This window comes from Lontra canadensis, unplaced genomic scaffold (genome assembly GCF_010015895.1).
Source record: "Lontra canadensis isolate GAN:19392208 unplaced genomic scaffold, GSC_riverotter_1.0 scaffold7, whole genome shotgun sequence".
In the NCBI taxonomy this organism is placed as follows: Eukaryota; Metazoa; Chordata; class Mammalia; order Carnivora; family Mustelidae; genus Lontra; species Lontra canadensis.
This window is the reverse complement of record NW_022631001.1, coordinates 21,843,701-21,866,367: the sequence shown is the minus strand read 5'-3', so window position 1 is coordinate 21,866,367 and position 22,667 is coordinate 21,843,701. Positions and strand designations below refer to the sequence as shown.

At 36.3% G+C, this 22,667-nt stretch overlaps 1 protein-coding gene across 1 annotated transcript in view; it reads right to left on the bottom strand.

The window, feature by feature from the left end:
- The window catches only part of LOC116865263 (glycerophosphodiester phosphodiesterase domain-containing protein 4-like), a 113,089-nt gene that overhangs the window by 51,092 nt on the left and 39,330 nt on the right, over positions 1-22,667 (bottom strand). The window contains exon 7 of the mRNA XM_032853549.1: positions 13,414-13,570. Within this exon, the coding sequence (XP_032709440.1) occupies positions 13,414-13,570 (157 nt within the window). The remainder of the gene's footprint in view (positions 1-13,413; positions 13,571-22,667) is intronic.

Sequence of the window (22,667 nt, the reverse complement as noted above, 5' to 3'; positions counted from 1 at the left end):
CTCAAAATGTTGAAAATAGAACTACCCTATGACCCAGCAATTGCACTACTGGGTATTTACCCTAAAGATACAAACGTAGTGATCCGAAGAGGCACGTGCACCCGAATGTCTATAGCAGCAATGTCCACGATAGACAAACTATGGAAAGAACCTAGATGTCGATCAACAGATGAATGGATAAAGAAGATGTGGTACATATACACAATGGAATACTATGCAGCCATCAAAAGAAATGAAATCTTGCCATTTGTGACCACGTGGATGGAACTAGAGGGTATCATGCTTAGTGAAATAAGTCAATCGGAGAAAGACAACTATCATATGACCTCCCTGATATGAGGAAGTGGAGATGCAACATGGGGGGTTAAGGGGTAGGAGAAGAATAAATGAAACAAGATGGGATTGGGAGGGAGACAAAACATAAGTGACTCTTAACCTCACAAAACAAACTGAGGGTTGCTGGGAGGAGGGGTTTGGGAGAAGGGGGGTGGGGTTATGGACATTGGGGAGGGTATGTGCTATGGTAAGTGCTGTGAAGTGTGTAAACCTGGCGATTCACAGACCTGTACTCCTGAGGATAAAAATATATGTTTATAAAAAATTTAAAAAAATTAAAAATGAAATAATAATAAAAAAAGAAAGAACAGAATGAAAAAGACCAAGACAGAACTTAGATAACTCAGCTGTGCATACATTGAAAAATGTCCCTGAGCAGGCAAAAAGAATAGATGATGCACTGTACAAGGACATTTATAAAAGCCTTTCCTTTAAGGATAAACTGAACAAAAAAATAAATAAATAAAGATTAAACAAGAGGAGAGTTTAAAACTAGATTTCAGTAAGCTTTAAATAATCTTATGGAGGGGTAGCTCTAATGGCAAAAGTAAATTGAGCCCTTTTTTTTGTATATAATATAGGAGACTTAGTGAGAAAAATAAACGGGAATGGGACATAGCCAGTTTAACCTCTCTCCAACATATGATTGAACATTTTCAAAAAAGCCCAAGGAAATAACGAGGTAGAAATGAAAAAAATTTCTGGTTCTCCATATAAAACACTTCGTTCCTCAAATAAAAATAACACCAAAAAGTTCTCAGTTCTCTATGGTTATACTTAGAGAAATTACAAGTAGGACAATCCAATGTCCTATGTCATATTGGTCCAATGTCAAATTGGTAAGAAATAAAACAATTTTCCATAATCTTCCCAATAATGCCACTCAAAGGGAAACATTATCACTCAACATACAGTTCTGAAAAGAATTATCTGTAGATGAACAACAATACAACTTCTTGTTGATACGGGTGCAACTACCTTTACTATTAATTCTACTACCATGAAAAATCAGATTGCTCAAAGTACTAAAACCATTTCGGTAGTGGGAATTTCTAACAATTTTGAATCCTTTTCCACGTCCTAACCTGTAACTGTTACTTTTGTCAGAACACTACTTTCTTCTCTATAGCACTTTCCTACAAATTTCATCATTAGGAATCTAGTCTGCCAAAAAGATCCACCAAAAGAAAAATAACAGAGACAAAATATTTTCAGGAGTTTCAGAAAATTCTACTGCATATTATCCAAATTATGGCTATGGACATTAATATATTGATTCAAACAACAACTAAATAATTGACCATTGTACCAGAACCTCTGAGAAAAGAAAGAATAATTAGGAGTTAAAACCGTAAGGGTTCAGATTGACTCTGTTGATAGCATTGCCTAAAAATGCTGAAGTTAAGGAAAATCTAAGCCAACTGTAACAGACTGTTTTTCTTTTTAAGATTTTATTTATTTATCTGACAGAGAGGAAGAGACTGAGAGAGGGGGGGAATACAAGCAGAGGGAGTGGGAGAGGGAGAAGCAGGGAGCCTGATGCAGGGCTCGAACCCAGGACCCTGGGATCATGACCTGAGCTGAAGGCAGATGCTTAATGACTGAGCCACCCAGGCACCCTTGTAACAGACTTTTAATACAACAAGGTTTAATTATCCCTAATATTAGTCCAAGCAAAATGTCTGTTTTCCTGTTTAAAAAAACCCCAAAACTATGATGGTAGAGGATACAAATTCATCTAATTATCTATAAGCTATTTACCAAAGAGTTTTATCTCACTTTTGAGTACTGACTAACCCAAATGTATTCTCTTTGGCCCTATCTTTGCTTTCCTTCATGTTTTAGCTGGTGAAGATAGCTAATATTCATGGCCTTCACCAAAGAACAATCAACAATTTACCTAGAAAATTATGCTTCAGACATTTATTGAAGCCCCATCTTACTTTTCTCAAATCTTAAAAGAGCATAAGGATATACAGTGGGGCACCTGGGTGGCTCAGTCAGTTGAGTGGCTGCCTTTGGCTTAGGTCATGATCCCAGGGTCCTGGGATCAAGCCCTGCATCTGGCTCCCTGCTTGGTGGGAAGCCTGCTTCTCTCTCTCCTTCTTCCGGCCACTCTGTCTACCTCTACTCTCTATCTCTCTGACAAATAAATAAAATGTTTTTAAAAAAAATAAGGATCTGCAGTAATGCATCTTGAAATTGTAAGATCAATTATACAGTCATAGAGCTTCTAAAAAGAAATTTTAGTTCTAAAAATGACAATTTATCAGCAGGGTTCAGCAAACTTATTCTGTGAAGGGTCAGATACTAAATGTTTTTTGACTCTGTGAGACATACAGTCTCTGTCACAACGACTCAACTCTGCCATTATACTGCAAAAACAGCAACAGACAATTCATAAGTGAATAAGCAAGGCTATGTTCCAATAAAATTTTGTTTATGGACCCTGAGATTTGAGTTTTATATCATTTTATATCATTTTATTTATATATAATATATAACATATAATATATAATATAACATATAATATATATAATTTATATCACATTATTTTTCTTTAGATTTTTTTCAACAATGTAGGAATGTAAAAACCGGTCTTATTAGTTCACAGACTATATAAAAATAGCCAGTGGCTGGGGTGCCTGGGTGGCTCAGTGGGTTAAAGCCTCTGCCCTCGGCTTGGGTCGTGATCCCAGGGTCCTGGGATCAAGCCCCACATCAGGCTCTCTGTTCAGCAGGGATCTTGCTTCCCTTCTCTCTCTGCCTGCCTCTCTGCTTACCTGTGATCTCTGTCTGTCAAATAAATAAATAAAATCTTTTAAAAAAATAGCCAGTGGCTGGATTTGGACAGCAAGCCACCACTGGCCAACACTTGATCTATACCATGATGTGTTGTCTGAGGACGGACATAATCTAATGAGAGATTACAGATTATCCAAAATTATCCAAGGCCAAACACTAAGGACAATGAAATAATTTCTGGAATTAGTTGGATGTTGTAGAGTATACACAGCAAGCTCTTCTGAAATAGGCTTCTGTATGATTTAACTTAAACATCTTGGGAACCATTCTCAGAAAATACAGAAACGAAAAACACCTTCATTAGTAATCTCAAAATATTTCTTCAACAATCATCTTTGCTGATCTTCCAAATCATAATCAACCTTTCTTTTGAAAGTACATGAAACAGGGGGCGCTGGGTGGCTCAGTGGGTTAAAGCCTCTGCCTTCAGCTCAGGTCATGATCCCAGGGTCCTGGGATCAAGCCCCGAATCAGCGGAGAGCCTGCTTCTCCCTCTCCCTGTGCCTGCTGCTCTACTTGCACTGTCTCTGTATCTGTCAAATAAATAAATAAATTTTTAAAAGAGGTGAAACATAGCTAACCATAATTTTAAAAATCACCAATGTTAAAAGGTAGACAGAAACAGAAGGAAAAAAAAATAACAGAGATACAAAATAACCAGAAAACAAAAGATAAAATGGTAGTGGTAAGTCCTTATATATTAGTAATCACCCTAAATGGAAATGGATTGAACTCACCAATCAACAGAGAGAGACAGAGTCCAGACCCAACTATATGACGCCTTTAGGAGACTCATTTCAGTGATAAAGACACAAACAGGCTCAAAGTGATGGGGCAGAAGATGATACTCCAAGCAAATTACCAAAAGAAAGCATGTGTAACTATTTTTGGATCAGACAAAATAGACTTCAAGACAAAAATGTTAACAAGAGACAGGGAAGGTCATTATATAATGATAAAGGGGTCAACACATCAAGAACACAAAACATGGGTGACTGGGTTGCTCAGTTAGTTAAACTAAACATCTACCTTCGGCTCAGGTCATGATCCCAGGGTCCTGGGATCAAGGCCTGCATCAGGCTCCAATCTCTCATGTGCATGCTCTCTCTGTATCAAATAAATAAATGAATCAATGAATAAACCTTTAAAAAAACCATACAATCATAAATATGTATTCTCCCAACACTTGAGCACTATTTAATTCTAGAATAGTTAACATACAGTGTTGTATTAGTTTCAGTTGTACAATATAGTGATTCAACAATTCTATATATTACTCTGTGCTCATCGTAAGTGTGCTCTTAATCCTCATCACCTATTTCAACCATTACCCCAGCCAACCTCCCCTCTGGTAATCATCTGTTTGATCTCTATAGTTAAAAGAGTCTTTGTTTGGTCTCTTTTTCTCTTTGTTTCTTAAGTTCCGTATATGAGTGAAATCATATGGTATTTGTCTTTCTCTGACTGATTGATTTCACTTAGCATTATACCCTCTAGATCCATCATTGGCAAGATTTCATTCTTTTTTTATGGCTGAATAATATTCCATTCTGTGTGTGCATGTACACATGCACCATATCCTCTTTGCCCAATTATCTATCGATAGACTTAGGTTACTTCCTTAACTTGGCTATTATAAATAATGTTGCAATAAATATAGGGGTGCATATATCTTTTCACATTACTGTTTCTGTATTCTTTGGGTAAATGCCCACTAGTGGAATTACTGAATCATGTAGTAATTCTATTGTTAAGTTTTTAAGGAACTTCCATGCTGTTTTCCACAATGGCTTTTCTAGTTTGCATTCCCACCCAAGGTGCATGGGGGTTCCTTTTTCTCTACATCCTCACCAACACTTGTGTCTTGTGTTTTTGATTTTAGACATTCTGAAAGGTGTAAGGTGATATCTCATGTGGTTTTGATTTACATTTTCCTGATGATTAGTGATGTTGAGCATTTTTTCATGTGTCTCTTGGCCATCCAGATGTCTTCTTTGGAGAAATGTCTGTTCACGTCTTCTGCCCATTTTTAAATTGGATTATTTGTGGTTTTTTGGTGTTGAGTTGTGCAAGTTTTTTATATATTTTGCATAATAACCCTTTATCAGACATGTCACTTGTAAATAACTTCTTCCATTCAGTAGGCTGTCTTTTAGTTTTGTTGACTATCTCCTTTGCTGTGCCAGAAGCTTTTTATTTTGATGTAGCTGTCCAGTTTTCCCAACACCACTTGTTGAAGATACTTTTTTCCCATTGCATATTTTTACTCCCTTTCTCAAAGATTAATTGGCCATATAATTGGGAGTTTACTTCTGGGCTTACTATTCTATCCCAGTGATCTATGTGTCTGTTTCTGTCCCAGTACCATTCTGTTTTGATTACTACAGCTTTGTAATGTATCTTGAAATCTTTGATTCTGATACATTCAGTTTTATTTTTCTTTTTCAAGACTGCTTTGCTTATTTGGGGTCTTTTATGGTTGCATGCAAGTTTTAGGGTTGTTTGTTCTAGTTCTGTGAAAAATGATTCTGGTATTTTGATAGGGACTGTATTAAATGTATAGATTGCTTTGGGTAGGATAGACATTTTAACAATATTTGTTCTTCCAATCCATGAGCATGGAATTCTTTCCATTTCTGTCATCTTCCATTTCTTTCGTCAATGTTTTATAGTTTTCAGAGTATGAGTCTTTCACCTCCTTGGTTAAGTTTATTCCTAGACATTTTATTCTTTTTGGTATAATTATAAATGGGACTGTTTTCTTAATTTTTCTTACTTCTACTTCATTATTAGTGTATAGAGATACAATGGATTTCTGTACATTGATTTTGTATCCTGCAACCTTCCTGAATTCATTCAGTAGTTCTAGTAGCTTTTTGGGGTCTTTATGGTTTTCTATATACAGTATCATGTGATATGCAAATTCTGACAGTTAAAAAAAAGTTCTACTTCTTCCTTACCAATTCAGATATCTTTCTTTCAGCTGTCTTCCTTCCTTCTTTCCTCTTTCCTCCCTTCCTCCTTTTCTTTTCTCTTTGCCCGCCCACCTGCCTACCTGCCTGTCTTCCTTTCTTCCTTCCTATCCCTGAGGCTAGGACTTCCAGTATTATGTTGAATATAAGTGATGAGGATGGACATTCTTGTTTTTGATCTTAGAGGAAAAAACTCAGTTTTTCACCATTAAGTATGTTTGCTGTGGCTTTTCACAAGTAACCTTTATTATGTTGAGATATGTTCTCTCTAAACCTACCTTTGTTGAAGGTTTTTATCATGAATGGCTGTCAAATTTTGTCAAATGCTTTTTTGGCACCTATTGAAATGATCATTGGTTTTTATTCATTCTCTTGCTGATGTAATATGCCATGTTGATTGACTTGAGAATGCTGAACCACCCTCACATATCAGATACAAATCAGACTTGATCATGATGAATATATTGTTGGATTCAGTTTGCTAACATTTTGTTGAGGACTTTTGCGTTTATGTTCATCAGAGATACTGGCCTGTAGTTTTGGGGTTTTGTTTGTTTGTTTGTTTTTTGTATAGTCCTCATCTGGTTTTGTTATGAGGGTAATGCTGGCATCATACAATGAATTTGGAAGCTTTTCCTCCTCTTCTATTTTTTGGACTATTTTGAGAAAAATAAGTTTTAAGTGTTCTTTAAATGATTGGCAGAATTCATCTGTGAAGCCATTTGGTCTTGGACTTCTGTTGTTGGAAATTTTTTGATAACTGATTCAATTTCATTCCTGGGAACTGGTCTGTTCAAATTTTCTTCCTACTTCAGTTTTAGTAGGTGATATGTTTCAAGGTATCTATCCATTTCTTCTGGGCTGTCCAATTTGTTGGCATATAATTTTTTACAATATCCTCTTATAATTGTATTTTGTGTCTTTGTATTTGATTATTTCTCCTCTTTAATTTCTGATTTTTGTTAATTCTTTTTTTTTCACTTTTTGTTTTTTGTTTTTGGGGTTTTTTTGATGAGTCCAGCTAAAGGTTTTTCAATTTTGTTGATCTTTTCAAAGAACAAGCTCCTGGCTTCACTGATCTGTTCTACTGCTTTTTAGTTTCTGTTTCATTGATTTTTGCTCTGATATCTATTCTTTCCTTCCCTCTACTAGTTTTGGGCTTTGTTCTTATTTTTCTAGCTCCTTTAGATATAAGGTTGTGTTTTTTACTTAAGATTTTTCTTACTTCTTGCAGGAGGCTCGTATTGCTACAAACTTCTTAGATCCACTTTTGTTGCATCCCAAAGGTTTTAGATTGCTGTGTTTTCATTTTCCTCTGTTCCATGTATTTCTTGATTTCCATTTTGAGTTCTTTGTTGACCCTTCCATTGTTTATTGGCATGTTATTTAACTTCCATGTATTTGTGTTCTTTCCAGATTTTTTCCTGGTAGTTGATTTCTAGTTTTACAGTATTATGGTCAGAAAAGACGCATGGTATGACTTCAATCTTTTTTAATTTGTTGGGGCTTGTTTTTTGGCCAAATATGTGATCTATTCTGGAGATTATTCCATGTGCACTTGAAGAGGAATCTATATTCTCCTGTTCTGAGATAGAATGTTCTGAATATTATCTGTTAGATCCATCTGATCCAATATGTCATTCAAAGGTACTATTTCCTTGTCAACTCTCTGTTTAGATGATATATCCATTTATGTAAGTGGGTGTTAAAGTCCTCTACTATTACTGTATTACTATTGATTAGTTCCTTATGTTTGTTATTAGCAGCCTAATGTATTTGGTTGCTCCCATGTTGACTGCATAAATATTTATAATTATTATATCTTCTTGTTGATTGTTCCCTTTATGATTAAATAGTGTTCTTTGTTACGATCTTGTTTTAAAGTCAATTTTGTTTGATATAAGTAGGGTGTTTTTTTAAGATTTTATGTACTTATTTGAGAGAGAGAGAGAGAGCACAAGAGGGAGATGGCGAGGCAGATGCCCTACTGAACAAGGAGCCCGACACTGGGCCCCATCCCAAGAGCCTGAGATCATGACTGAGCAGAAGGCAGCCCCTTAACTGACAGATCCACCCAGGTGTCCCTGATATAAGTACTGTTAACCCAGCTTTCTTTTCACGCCATTTGCATGATAAATGTTTCTCTCCCTCCTCACTTTCAATCTGCATGTGTCTTTAGGTCTGAATTGAGTCTCTTGTAGGCAGCATATAGTTGGGTCTTGCCTTTTTATTCATTCTATCACCCTATGTCTTTTGGTTGCAGCATTTAGTCCATTTACATTCAAAATAATTATTGATAGGTATGTACTTACTGCTATTTTAAAACCTATTCTTTTGACTTTTTCTCTGTTATGAATGTGCAAAACATTCTTTGTATGTAGTATCTTGTTCTCAATAGCCCCACAGAACTAAGGTAGAAATATTTTTAACTGAGTCTCTACTTTTCATGGCAATGCAGTCATTTGCATATGTTGAATAAAAATCTGTCCTCCTTTTTACTGGTATATAATTTAACAAATTGTATAATCAAGGCCAAATATGAAGGATTATATTTGACAATACATTCCATTCAGTCAGATATGACAAGTACCTGTAAGGGCCTATTTAGCCAGAGCGATTCCATCCAGTTAAACAGTGATTTTGTTGTTTATGCAGTAAAACTTAAACTGACCCTGCCCCCACCCCCAGAGGAACCTACTTAAAAGCAAGTCCAGGAAACCAGTAAAATATGGTCGGCCAGTCCCAGATAACAGAGCCCAAAGGGTGGGTCAGGTCAGGTAGAGACAACAGAGCCCCAATGCAGGGATGAGTCAGGCAGGTGGAGACATCCAATCAGTGGGGCGCGCATACTGTCTCCCTAGCTACCAAGGAGTGTGGGCCCTGCCTTTTGGGTGCCAATTCTGACCAAGGTGCTGGCTAGTTCAAATAGCTACTATGGGGTGAATTGTAATTCAACTGGCCACTCGTGTGTGACCTAGCATGACTGTGCAGATTTCTCTGTGTGTTACAATCTCATTGGCCACTTGCGTGTGGCCAGGCTCAACCACACGGCCTTTGCTCTATAAAAGTTAGTCTGTAAGGCAGGGAGTGGTCCCTCTCTCTGTAAGAGGCAGCCCCGAATGGTCGGTTTGATTCTCAATGCTTGGCACGAAATAAAGTTTTGCTTGACCTTCGCTTTGTATCAGTCTCGCTCCTTTGATTATGGACCTAACATACCCAGTCTCCATTAAGGACACAGATATAATTGATATTTGAAAACCCATGCTTATAAGTCTTCCTTAGCAAACTGGTATCTGTTGTTGTACACGGTCCCAGCATCACAGGCAGGAAGAAAGATCAATGCCTAGCAGGAAAAAAGACAAATTTGCCCATGTTTGTAGGTACACAGGTGAAACCTGGTAGAGATGAATTTCTTATTTTGTAAATAATCCTGATAAAAAGAGTTTTGGAATGACAGGGACTATTAAAATTGAAATTTTTGATTCTGTACATAATCTCCAGATAGAATCTAATTTGAGGGGCACCTGGGTGGCTCAGTTGGTTAAGCATCTGCCTTTGGCTCAGGTCATGATCCTAGGGTCCTGGGATCAAGGCCTATATCAGGCTCCCTGCTCGACTGGGAGCCTGCTTCTCCCTTTCCTACTCCTTCTGCTTGTGTACTCTCTCTCTCTCTTTGTCAAATAAATCTTTAAAAAAAAAAAGAATCTAATTTGATAGAAGTTGTTTAACACAATCTGGTTCTAGATTTGCTGATTATACAACAAGGAACATTATGTGTATTAATTGATCCTTCTTACTGAACCTATGGAAATTAATAAAAGCAAATAACACAACACCTCACTAAGACGAATCTCTAAATAATCTATAGAAGTTAATTATGCTTATAAGAGGAGACTGTTAAACTATTCAAACTTAGAAATAAGGCAAAAAGTTGATTGTTGGACCATATAGTATCATATGGTAGCACATTCTTTAACAAACTTGTGTAAGTGTCATCTGACTCTTTGGGGAAGGTACCTTTGTTTGAATTACCATTTAGTTATCAATTAGGGCAAAACTATGCAAAGTTAGATGTTAAGTTGTAGAAAACTGATAAAAACGGAAATGATTTCTGCCCAGGAGAGATGCAGATATCTTCTCTGATAGAGAAGATAACTACAAAGAGAGAGTTTATTGTTATATAGTATTATATACTCATATATATGTGTGTGTGTGTGTATTGTATAGTATATTAACTAAGTTTGTATCTAATCTAGTCATCTAATTTCAGCATTTCTTTGTTGCACTCACTATACACATGTTGGTTTCTCACTTTTCTTTTGAGTGGGTTTTGTCATCCTGATTTGTTCTCTCATTAATGTGCTAAATAAAACTTTACTCATGCTCGCTATCTAGTTGCAGGAGAATTACATTGTTTTTAAAGACTTTATTTGAGAGAGAGAGAGAGAGCACGCACGAGTGTGGGGAAGGAGCAGAGGGAGAGGGAGAAGCAGATTCTCCACTGAGCAGGGAACCTGATGCAGGGCTTGATGCCAAGACGCTGAGATCATGACCTGAGCCAAAGGTGGATGCTTAACTGACTGACCTACCCAGGTGTCCCTGTATGAGAATTAGATTTTTATTGTTTTGAGAATTATACTTTCACAAAAAGATTTAAGAAAGCTCTACAGAAATGGTTTTGCTGGAGAAATAGGAACTTAGCTGAACTTCCAGGAACAACTACCAGAACTGCTCTGTTTTTATTTCATTATCAATCAGATTAACAATTTAATTTTTACCAATAATTTCAGGAATAAATATACTAACAAATGGTCAACTCACCACCATCATCGATCCATAATCATACACACCCAATGAAGAATGACCAGAATAATCCTAACAAAAACAATGTCTTTGCTACAAAAAGTATCCACACATCTAAATCTTTAAATCACTTGCCAACACCACTTCAGCCACCCCTGACTGTACAGCATGCAAGCAAAGAAAACTCCACAATTAAACCTAAAAATAAAGCCCCCTAGGTAACCATATTTGGAACTTCGGGTTTTGGGATGCTTCACAGTAGCCACAGTAATAGTATTAATGAAATACTACAAGCATGCCACCTAAATATGCTAAAATAAAACTTTTAATCCTTAAAATATCCACTAAAATTTATTACAATAACATATCTAACCCTATCACTTACAGTAAGATTTTATGAGTTATACATTATACATAAGACACAAAATCAGCCTTTCCATCTGGAAGGCACATTCGCCATAACATTAACTATGGCTGACTAACCCAATATATACATTCTAATGGAGCATCTCTGGTTTGTATGTGTCTATTTATTTATGTGTGATGAGACATATACAGAGTTTACATGCACACAGAAACAGTATTTAGAGGTTATATACTCCTATAAGAACAAGCTTTCTGGGGTGCCTGGGTGGCTGAGTCAGTTAAGTGTCTGCCTTTGGCTCAAGTCATGCTCCCAGGGTCCTGGGATCGAGCCCCACATCAGGCTCCCTGATCAGTGGGGAGCCTGCTTCTCCCTCTCCCACTCCCCCAGCTTGTACTCCCTCTCTCCCTGTCAAATAAATAAATTAAATCTTTAAAAAAAAAACACATTTTCTAAGAAGATACAGTAATCACAAATCCACTTCCAGCAAGTTCTTATATTAACACTAGTTAACAGAATGAAATTGAAGTAGAAAAGTCCATTTTAACATAATGCTTTACTTAACAATATTTTTATATGAAACAGATTCAAATAAGTTCTCAGGGCTTATATCAAATTTAAATAAAATTCCATTCATCCCCAAGTACACAATTAAAAATACTGTAAGACTTACTCTCCTAATTATAATTACCTGATAAGAGAGCTATTACTACAGCTGATATCCACACTGCACTGTCTCTGATGCTACAGGTGCTAGCAGTATGAATGCTTGCTGTCCTGTCATGTTCAGATGTCTATTTTCAAAACTGAAGTCTCAAGTGAGTGTATCTGATTGGTAAAACCCAGGTCACATAGACTCCCCCTAGGGATATGATAATTTGGAAACTAAGTAGTTTTGTTGTCTTTAATCTATCTTGGAAAGGCAGATTTAACTTTTATCAAATGCAAATGTGACCTTTTATTTTAGCCACTTTAAAATACTCGGGATAATTCTAAACTCTCTAACTTGTTATTTAAGCATTGCTATATTCTCCTCTAAACATGTTTTCCCAGGTTCTTCTTCAAATCTATCTCTCATCTCCTCCTTACTGACCTTTCTCTCTTTCCTTCCCTCCTTTCTTCTCTTCCTCTTTCACATATACATGCATGTACACCATATCCACTCTTGCTCCAGTATACTGTAATCTTTGAAACATGCTGCCATCATTGCCTATGGGTCCCATTAGTAATGATCTTCTTTCAGCTCAAATGATACATTTGCATGAAGTACTCTTCAGCCCTCTCAAATACAACCATTCACTCTTGCCTCTAAATTAAACTATACACAGCAATGTTTTATATTTTACCACACTGGCCTATTTATCTCCTTTTCCCAGAATCCCCCATCTCCATCCCCCAGACTGAGTTAGATGTGGCTCTTGTGTGCTCCTAAGCCATCTAAAATTAAGTTCAGGGGCACCTGGTGGCTCAGTGGGTTAAAGCCTCTGCCTTCGGCTCAGGTCATGATCTCAGGGTCCTGGGATTGAGCCCCGCATCGGGCTCTCTGCTCAGTGGGGAGCCTGCTTCCCCCTCTCTCTCTGCCTGCCTCTCTGCCTACTTGTGATCTCTCTCTGTCAAATAAATAAATAAAATCTTAAAAAAATAAATTAAAAAAATAAAATTAAGTTCAGTTCAGCACTTATCACACTGTATTTTGTCTCTTCTAGCCTGTGAACTCCATCAGAGCTTAGTGTGTGTTTATTCACCTTTATATTCCATGTGCCAAGAACCTAAATATCTAATGAGTGATAAGAGGAGGTTAGAATAAATATGTCCCTAGTCTGACTCATCTATGACTGTGAGCTACTCAAAATGCCTAGGAAAATGCTGTGTACATGGAAGATACAATAAAAGTTTATGCAATGCTTCGATAAAAAAGAATTAAATGACAAAAGTTTATGAGTTTATCTTCAGAATTTCCAGTCAATGTAGAAAGCAGCAATTAGACTGACTGCATTCCTGGAAAAGCCCTCCTATCAATGCTACAGTTCTGCTACCAAACTGGGATGAAATGGTGTGTATGCTAGGAGCAGCATATGACTTCATACAGAAGAGAGATTCAATGCAGGTTTGTTGAGTTGGGAAATGTCTTACCGGTGACTGTACAAACCATTTGCCTGCATTCAGAGTCGACAGGAAACTCCACTGGAAGAAGCTAGGATGTGTTAAGGAGGCATTTGGCATGACCTCCTTAATATTGGTTGTTCTTCTCAGGTCATAGTCATGCATAAGAAAAGGTACATGATCTAAACTGCAGGCAGAAGGGGAAAAGAAGAGGGAAAAAGGCTGAACTCAGCCACGATGGTTCTCAGAAAGCCCATCAATGTCACAAGACTTACTAGGGTTCCTTATTCCCTCCCAAATCTCAGCAAAGGACTAATTACTAGTCACTTATAGTTTGATTTCAATATTTTATGCTCTAAAAATCAGTTTTTAGTGATATATAATAATATTAGTGATGGTAAAAAAGTAGCTTCCCTATCTAGGGGCTTTCTGGCATCAAGAAGACAGTAGATACAGTAATAACCTGAGAGTAAGCCAAGTAGTGTAGGGATGGGGCAAAGCTCTGAGGTCCAAAACCATACTAAGCTGGCATCCACACAATCTCCTGTTCTGACCCATTTCCCAGGTAGGTACCTTCCTTGAGTATTTCTGGCCCTAGACCCTTCATATCAGATGGCATCATTAGAAAAGCTCCTTGTTCTCTTATCTGTTATTCGCCTTTAATTATCTCTGGTTTTATGAAAATCTCTATTCCTTTCTCATTAAAGTACCTGTGAAGAGAACTCTGTAATAGCCATGAGGGTGTAACAAAGCTGAGACTTGGCCTCCTGCCCATAAACAACTAGAAAACTGGACAAAATAAGGGAAATAATTCTTTTCAGCCCAGTGGGGAACTGGGAGCACAGTATGAGAAAATGTATACAGATGAAATTAGCTCTTCCATTACCCAGGCTTCCTTTTTGCAGGTGAATACCAGACTGTGTCACAGAGAGGGGGAACCTAAAATGTACCCAGCTATCATGTTGACTTGAGTAGAAAGAGAACAGATTAAAGAGAGGTCAGGTTAGCTAGAATTTGTGGGCTAGAGTCTCACAAAGAATGGAGCTATGGGGAAAAAAAAATAAAGAGTTCCAGAGAAATATGCAGAGGTCCTTTGAGTATATAGCTAAATATCAATTAGTACATGTGCAGAGTAAAACCCTATAAAGCTTGCGAAGAACAACTTTCAAGGAAAGAAAAATCACCAGAAAGTTCTAAGACAATGTACAGAACCCACACAGGACTATGAATCTTTCAAGTTCCATCCAGCAAGAACAGAGAGACTTCAGTAATTACAAAGGCATTCTTCAGAGACTCCAGGGGGCCATGCCCTAAAATGGGGATAATTTAGAACTAGAATGACATTAAAGAACTTAAAAATATCCTTCAAAGGATCAACCTAACTTTAAGTAACTGTTTGCTAAAGAAGTCCAAAATTCTTTAAAGGAATACAACAAAATATAGCAGCTATCTTAAAACCACATGTCCACCAAATTTACCAGACATGCAAAGAAGCAGGAAAATGTAACCAGAACCAGAATTAATTATTCAATAAAGACAAACTCAGAAATGAAAGCGATGATAGAATGAATCAACAAGGGCATTAAATCATATAAAACAAAAATGCAGGTGTATATTTAAATAATGTCAAGAAAACATGAACATAATAAAAACATAACTGTAAGACACAAAAAAGGAAGTTCCAAAGCTGAAAAACTGTAATAATTAAATGAAAATTTCACTGCACTTACTTAACATAAGATTAGATAGTATAGATCATGTACAGATCAGAGAATTTGAAGATGTAGGAATAGAATCTATCCAAATGACCTGTAAGACACTATTAGACAAGTAATATTGTATATGCATGATTGGGGTCTTAAAAAGATGGGAGAAAAAAAATCTGAGGAAATGAAAGTAAAATGTCTTAAAAATTTGATGATAATTACACTCAACAAATCCAAGAATCTTCATGGATACCAAGAAGGATAAATATAAGAAAGAGTACATATACATACACCACATTAAGGATTATTACATCCAAATTGGTGAAAAACACCCAAAAACTGATAAGGGAAAAGAAACTGTAAAGGTAGGCAGAGGAGGAAATGAAGGACATATTTAGAGAGAAATAAAGAAAAGCATATAGCAGACTTCTCATAAAAAAAATGATAAAAGATAAAAGACAAAACATTAGTGAATCAACATATTTTAAACAATGAAGGAAAATAACTATCAAATTAAAAGCTTTCAAAAATGAAAGAAAAGAGGATTCTGGAAAAACAGCAAAGTAGGAAGCACCAGGAATCTGTCCTTCAACTTAGACAACAACTGCACCAGCAGACTATGTCTAATGTAATTATTTTGGAACTCTGGAGTATATTAAAAAGCTAGCAATTTCCAGGGGAAGGCTAGCACATAAATTGGGGTTCATTTTGCTCAATTTCAGCTCTTAGCACATTAGCAGCTATCAACCCCCCCACCCCAGCCACCTGGCAAAAAACTGTGTGCAGTTCCAAGAGTAGCTTACACAGCAGCTGGTGAGAGCTGGGTAGCACAAACAACCCTGTACTCCAAATATAGGGGATGTGTGTTCTGGTCACTGTTTGTTGCTTTTTGCCATAGAAGGGCAGACAGAGAGGTAAGCCACCATTATTGCACCTACTCCCACTATTGCAAATTCCTTCCTTTCAGGCAAAAGTGACTGCCAGGAAATTTAAAGGACTAGCACCCTTTAACTCCTCTTCATTTTTCTCTTTTTCCCAGATATTAAAGGGTTAGCACACTAGAAATAGCTGCATATATGGGGAAAATCAGAAAGTGACTGTGCATTCCAGAGGAAAGGATCAGGAAAACCTAAGACCTTGATTTTATACTTCAGACATACTACATGATATAAAAATAATAACAAAAAACACAGCAAACCCCGAGGAAGGGGGAGAATCTGATTTCTAGTGTTATCACATTATTAGATTCAAATTTCCAGTTTTCAATTAAAAAAAATCACAAAGAAACAGGAAGTATGGCCCATTAACAGAAAAAAATAAATCAACAGAAACTATTCCTGAGAAAGAGCTCATGGCAGATATACTACACAAAGACTTAAAAACAATCATCTTAAAAATATTCAAAGAACTAAGGGAAGATGTAGATAAGGTCAAGAAATCAATGTATGAACACAATGGAAATATGAATAAAAAGATTAAAAAATCTAAAAAGAAACCAAAAAGAAATTCTGAAGCTGAAAAGTACAGTAACTGAAATGAAAAACTGATGAGAAAATTCAAAGGCAGATTTAAGCAGGCAAAAGCAGGATTCAGTGGACTTGACAATAGTACAATAGAAGTACTGAGTCTGAGGAAAAGAAACAGAAAATATTGTTTAAAAAAAAAAAAAAGTGAAGAGTCTAAAGGATATCCTAACACCAAAGCCAAACAAACACACTACAAGAAAACTACAGATCAATATACCTAATGAACACTGATGCAAAAATCCTCAACAAAATACTAGCAAATTGAATTGATCAGTGTATTAAGACCATTATAGCCCATGACCGAATGGGATTTATTTCTGGAATGCAAGGATGGTTCAACACACCAAAATCCATCAATATAATACACCACATTAACAGAATAAAGGGGGAAAAAACCACATGATCACCTCAATTGATGCAAAAAAAGCATTTGACAATATTCAACACCCATCATGATAAAAGACACTCAACAAATGAGGACTAGAAAGAAACAACCTCAACATAATAAAAGACATAAATGAACACCCACAATGATCATCATAATCAATGGTGAAAGATTGAAAGCTTTTCCTCTAAGATTAGGAATAAGGCAAGAATGTCTACTTTTGTCACTTCTATTCTTAGTGGTACAGGACATTCTAGCCACAGCAATTAGGCAAGAAGGAGAAAAGGCAACCAAACTGGAAAGGAAAGAATAAAATTACTCTTATTTTCAGATGGAATGATCTTGTACATAGAAAATCCTAAAGATTCCACAAAAAAACCAGAACAAATAAAATGACCCAAGCTGCAGGATACAAGTCAAAAGACAAAAATCAGTTGCATTTCTATACACTAATTATTCACTAACAATGTGAGTAAAAAATTACAAAATGATTCCAATCACAATAGCCATCACAAAGAATAAGAATTAACCAAGGAGGTGAAGGATCTACATGATGAAAACTAGAAAACAATGCTGAAAGAAATTAAATAAGACATAAATGGAAACATATCCCTTGTTCATGGATTAAAAGACATAAATTGTTAAGATATCAACACTATCCAAAGCAATCTACAGATTCAATGCAATTCCTATCAAAATCCCAGTGATGTTTTTAAAGAAATAGAAGAACCCATCCCAAAATTCATATGAAATCTCAAGGTATTCTAAATAGCCAAAAAAAAATCTTGAAAAAGAAGAAGAAAACTGGAAGACTCATGTTTCCTGATTTCGACACTTACCACAAAGCCACAGTAATCAAAATAGTGTGGTCCTGGCATAAAGAAAAACAGACCAATGGAACAGAATAGAAAACCTAAAAATAAACTTTTACATACACAGTAAATGACTTTTGACAAGGATGCCAAGACCATTTAACAGGAAAAGGACAATCTTTTCAACAAATGATGCTGGAATAACTGGACATTCACATGAAAATGAAGTTGGGACTTTTACCTAATACCATATACAAAACCTAAGTCAAAATGAATCAAGGATATAAATGTGAGAAACAAAACAAGAAAACTCTTAGAGGACAAAACCATGACATTGGATTTGGCAGTTACTTCTTGGATATGACAACAAAGGTATTGGCAACAAAAGTAAAAACAGGCATGGGACACCTGGGTGGTTCAGTTGGTTAAATATTTGCCTTCCGCTCAGGTCATGATCCCAGAGTCCTGGGATTGAGTCCCACATTGGGCACTTTGCTCAGTTGGAAGCCTGCTTCTCCCTCTGCCTGATGCTCTCCCTACTTGTGTGCATTTGTGCTCTCCCTGACAAATAAATAAAATCTTCAAAAAAGAGAAGAAAAAAAACAGGCAAATTGGTCTTTATGAAAAAAAATGTTCTGCATCAAAAGCACTATCAATAGAGGAAAAAGGCAACCCACAGAATGGGAGAAAATATTTGCAAATCATATATCTGATAAGGGATTAATACCCAGAATATATACAGAACTCCTAAATCTCAACAACAAAGGGGAAAAAAAAAAAAAACAATTCAAAACTAGGCAAAGGACCTGAAGAGACGTTTCTCCAAAGAAGATTATAAATTGCTAATAAGCACATGGAAAGATGCTAGACATCACTTATTAATAGGTAAATGCAAATCAAAACTATAATGAGACACCACCTCACACCCATTAAAGTGGCTACTATCAGAAAGAAAGAGGAGACAGGGAGGGAGAAGGAGAGAAAGAAAGAGGGAGGGAGGGAGGGAGGAGGAAAGACAAAAGTGTTGTTGAGGATGTGGAGAAATTGGAACCCCTATGCACTGCTGGTAATAACATAAGATGATACAGCCACTGTAGAAGAAAAGTATGACAGTTCCTCAAAAAATTAAAAGACAGAATACCACATAATACCACAAAAAATTAAAAGACAGAAACCACATAATACAGCAATCCCACTTCTGGGTATACACCCAAAAGGACTAAAAGCAGGGTTTGGTTTTTGTTGTTTTTTTTTTTTTCCCCCACAAAGGTATTTTATTGAGATTCAACTGTATTTTCTCAAGTAAGCGTTGCCCTGGCTGCTGTAAGTTTTTTTTTTTTAATTTTTTATTTTTTATTTCTTTTCAGTGTAACAGTATTCATTGTTTTTGCACCACACCCAGTGCTCCATGCAATCCGTGCCCTCCCTAATACCCACCACCTGGTTCCCCCAACCTCCCAACCCCCTCCCCTTCAAAACCCTCCAGATTGTTTTTCAGAGTCCATAGTCTCTCATGGTTCACCTCCCCTTCCAATTTCCCTCAACTCCCTTCTCCTCTCCATCTCCCCTTGTCCTCCATGTTATTTGTTATGCTCCACAAATAAGTGAAACCATATAATTGACTCTCTCTGCTTGACTTATTTCACTCAGCATAATCTCTTCCAGTCCCATCCATGTTGCTACAAAAGTTGGGTATTCATCCTTTCTGATGGAGGCATAATACTCCATAGTGTATATGGACCACATCTTCCTTATCCATTTGTCTGTTGAAGGGCATCTTGGTTCTTTCCACAGTTTGGCATCCGTGGCCATTGCTGCTATAAACATTGGGGTACAGATGGCGCTTCTTTTCACTACATCTGTATCTTTGGGGTAAATACCTAGTAGTGCAATTGCAAGGTCATCGGAAAGCTCTATTTTTAATTTCTTGAGGAATCTCCACACTGTTCTCCAAAGTGGCTGCACCAACTTGCATTCCCACCAACAGTGTAAGAGGGTTCCCCTTTCTCTACATCCTCTCCAACACATGTTGTTTCCTGTCTTGTTGATTTTCGCCATTCTAACTTGTGTCAGGTGGTATCTCAATGCGGTTTTAATTTGAATCTCCCTGATGGCTAGTGATGATGAACATTTTTTCATGTGTCTGATAGCCATTTGTATGTCTTCATTGGAGAAGTGTCTGTTCATATCTTCTGCCCATTTTTTGATAAGATTGTCTGTTTTGTGTGTGTTGAGTTTGAGGAGTTCTTTATAGATCCTGGATATCAACCTTTTGTCTGTACTGTCATTTGCGAATATCTTCTCCCATTCCGTGGGTTGCCTCTTTGTTTTGCTGACTGTTTCCTTTGCTGTGCAGAAGCTTTTGATCTTGATGAAGTCCCAAAAGTTCATTTTAGCTTTTGTTTCCTTTGCCTTTGGAGACCTATCTTGAAAGAAGTTGCTGTGGCTGTTATCGAAGAGGTTACTGCCTATGTTCTCCTCTAGGATTCTGATGGATTCCTGTCTCACATTGAGGTCTTTTATCCATTTTGAGTTTATCTTTGTGTACGGTGTAAGAGAATGGTCGAGTTTCATTCTTCTACATATAGCTGTCCAGTTTTCCCAGCACCATTTATTGAAGAGACTGTCTTTTTTCCACTGTATATTTTTTCCTGTTTTGTCGAAGATTATTTGACCATAGAGTTGAGGGTCCATATCTGGGCTCTCTACTCTGTACTACTGGTCTATGTGTCTGTTTTTATGCCAGTACCATGCTGTCTTGGTGATTACAGCTTTGTAGTAAAGCTTGAAATCAGGTAACGTGATGCCCCTAGTTTTGTTTTTGTTTTTCAACATTTCCTTAGCGATTCAGGGTCTCTTCTGATTCCATACAAATTTTAAGATTATTTGCTCCAGCTCTTCGAAAAATACCGGTGGAATTTTGATTGGAATGGCATTAAAGGTATAGATTGCTCTAGGCAGTAGAGACATTTTAACAATGTTTATTCTTCCGATCCGAGAGCATGGAATGGTCTTCCATCTTTTTGTATCTTCTTCAATTTCTTTCATGAGCGTTCTGTAGTTCCTCGAGTACAGATCCTTTACCTCTTTGGTTATAAAAGCAGGGACTTAAGGAGATATTTATATACCCATGACCATAAAAGTATTATTTGCTATAGTTAAAATGTGGAAGTAACAAACGTGTCCATCAACTGATGAACAGAGAAACAAATATGGTATATACATATAATGGATTATTATTAATTCTTTTTAGGATGAAAATTGTACAAAATGCTAAACATGAGTGAACCATGAGAGCTTAATACTAAATAATATAAGCCAATCACAAAGCTATAAATACTGTAAGATTATACTTATATGAAGTACTTTGAGTAGTCACAATTATAATGTGAGAAAGTAGAATGGGGTTGCCAGGAGCTTAAAGGAGGACAGAATAGGGAGTTATTATTTAATGGGTATAGAGTTTCAGACTATGGGGATGGATGGTTGAAGTTTGCACAGCATTATAAATATATACAATACCACTTAACTATACATTTAAAAAATAGTTAGATGATACATTTTTTACTCTTGTATTTTACAACAATTTTTAAAAATTTATACCAAAAAAGGCCACAACATAATATTTACTTGGGAAAGCAACCCAGATGAAATGCTTGTTTTCTTGATGAATAAGCACATTTCAGAGTGGACAAATGAATAATTAAATATATGTATGTTTAAAACAATCATACTGAATATTTGGCATTTTAAGTAAATTTGTGTGTTTAAGAGCATTTCTCCTAGGTTACCTTTGTAATTTCAATTTAAAATATGAAACTGAGTAACTGATCTAGATTTGTGACTATTATTTGTGATTATTATTTGTGATTATAAGTTCACATCCCATTACATTTATAGATTTGAAAGATATAAGAGCATTTAAGGTCTCCATAGCTATATATTTAATGTATTACATTTATAAGAATTTTTAAAGTATCCTTAAAATATTTCAGACAACTGCAGTACCAAAACAATATATTAAATGCATAAAAGCAATTTAAAACATATAAATTAAATGGGATTGATTATTACTCAAAGGCCCTCAAAAATGATGGTTAAAGAGAGCATGTATTGTCAAGAACACTGGGTATTATACACAACTAATAAATCATTCAACACTACATCAAAAACTAATGATGCACTGATTGGTAAACTTAACATAATAAAAAGAGGAGGAAATCTGGGCAACAGACACACACCGAGGGAGAAGACAGCCATCTGTAAGCTCAGTAGAGAGGCTTCAGAAGAAACCAACACCACTGACACCTTGATCTTGGACTTCTAGATTCCAGAATCATGAGAAAATAAATTTCTAGTGTTTAAGCAAAAAAAAAAAAAAATGGTTAAGACATTAGACTTATAGGGGTGCCTGGGTGGCTCAGTCAGTTAATCATCTGACTTGATCAGATCATGATACTGGGTCATAAGACTGAGACTTGCATTGGGCTCTGTGCTAGGCAAAGAGCCTTGTGAAGCCCTCCCCCACCTCCCTAATAAAAAAATAAATAAAAAAATTAGACTTACAGTTGCAGGATATAAAATCAATGTACAGAAATCTACTGCATCTCTATATTAATAATGAAGTAGCAAAGGGAAGTTAAGAAAACAATCCCATTTATAACTGCACCAAAAAGAATAAAATACCTAGGAATAAACTTAACCAGGATGAGAAAGACCCATACTCTGATAAAATATTGATGAAAGAAATGGAAGATGACACAAATGGAAAGATTTCCATGCTCATGGATTAGAAGAAAAAATATTGTTAAAATGTCTATCTTACCCAAAGCAATCTACACATTTAATGCACCCT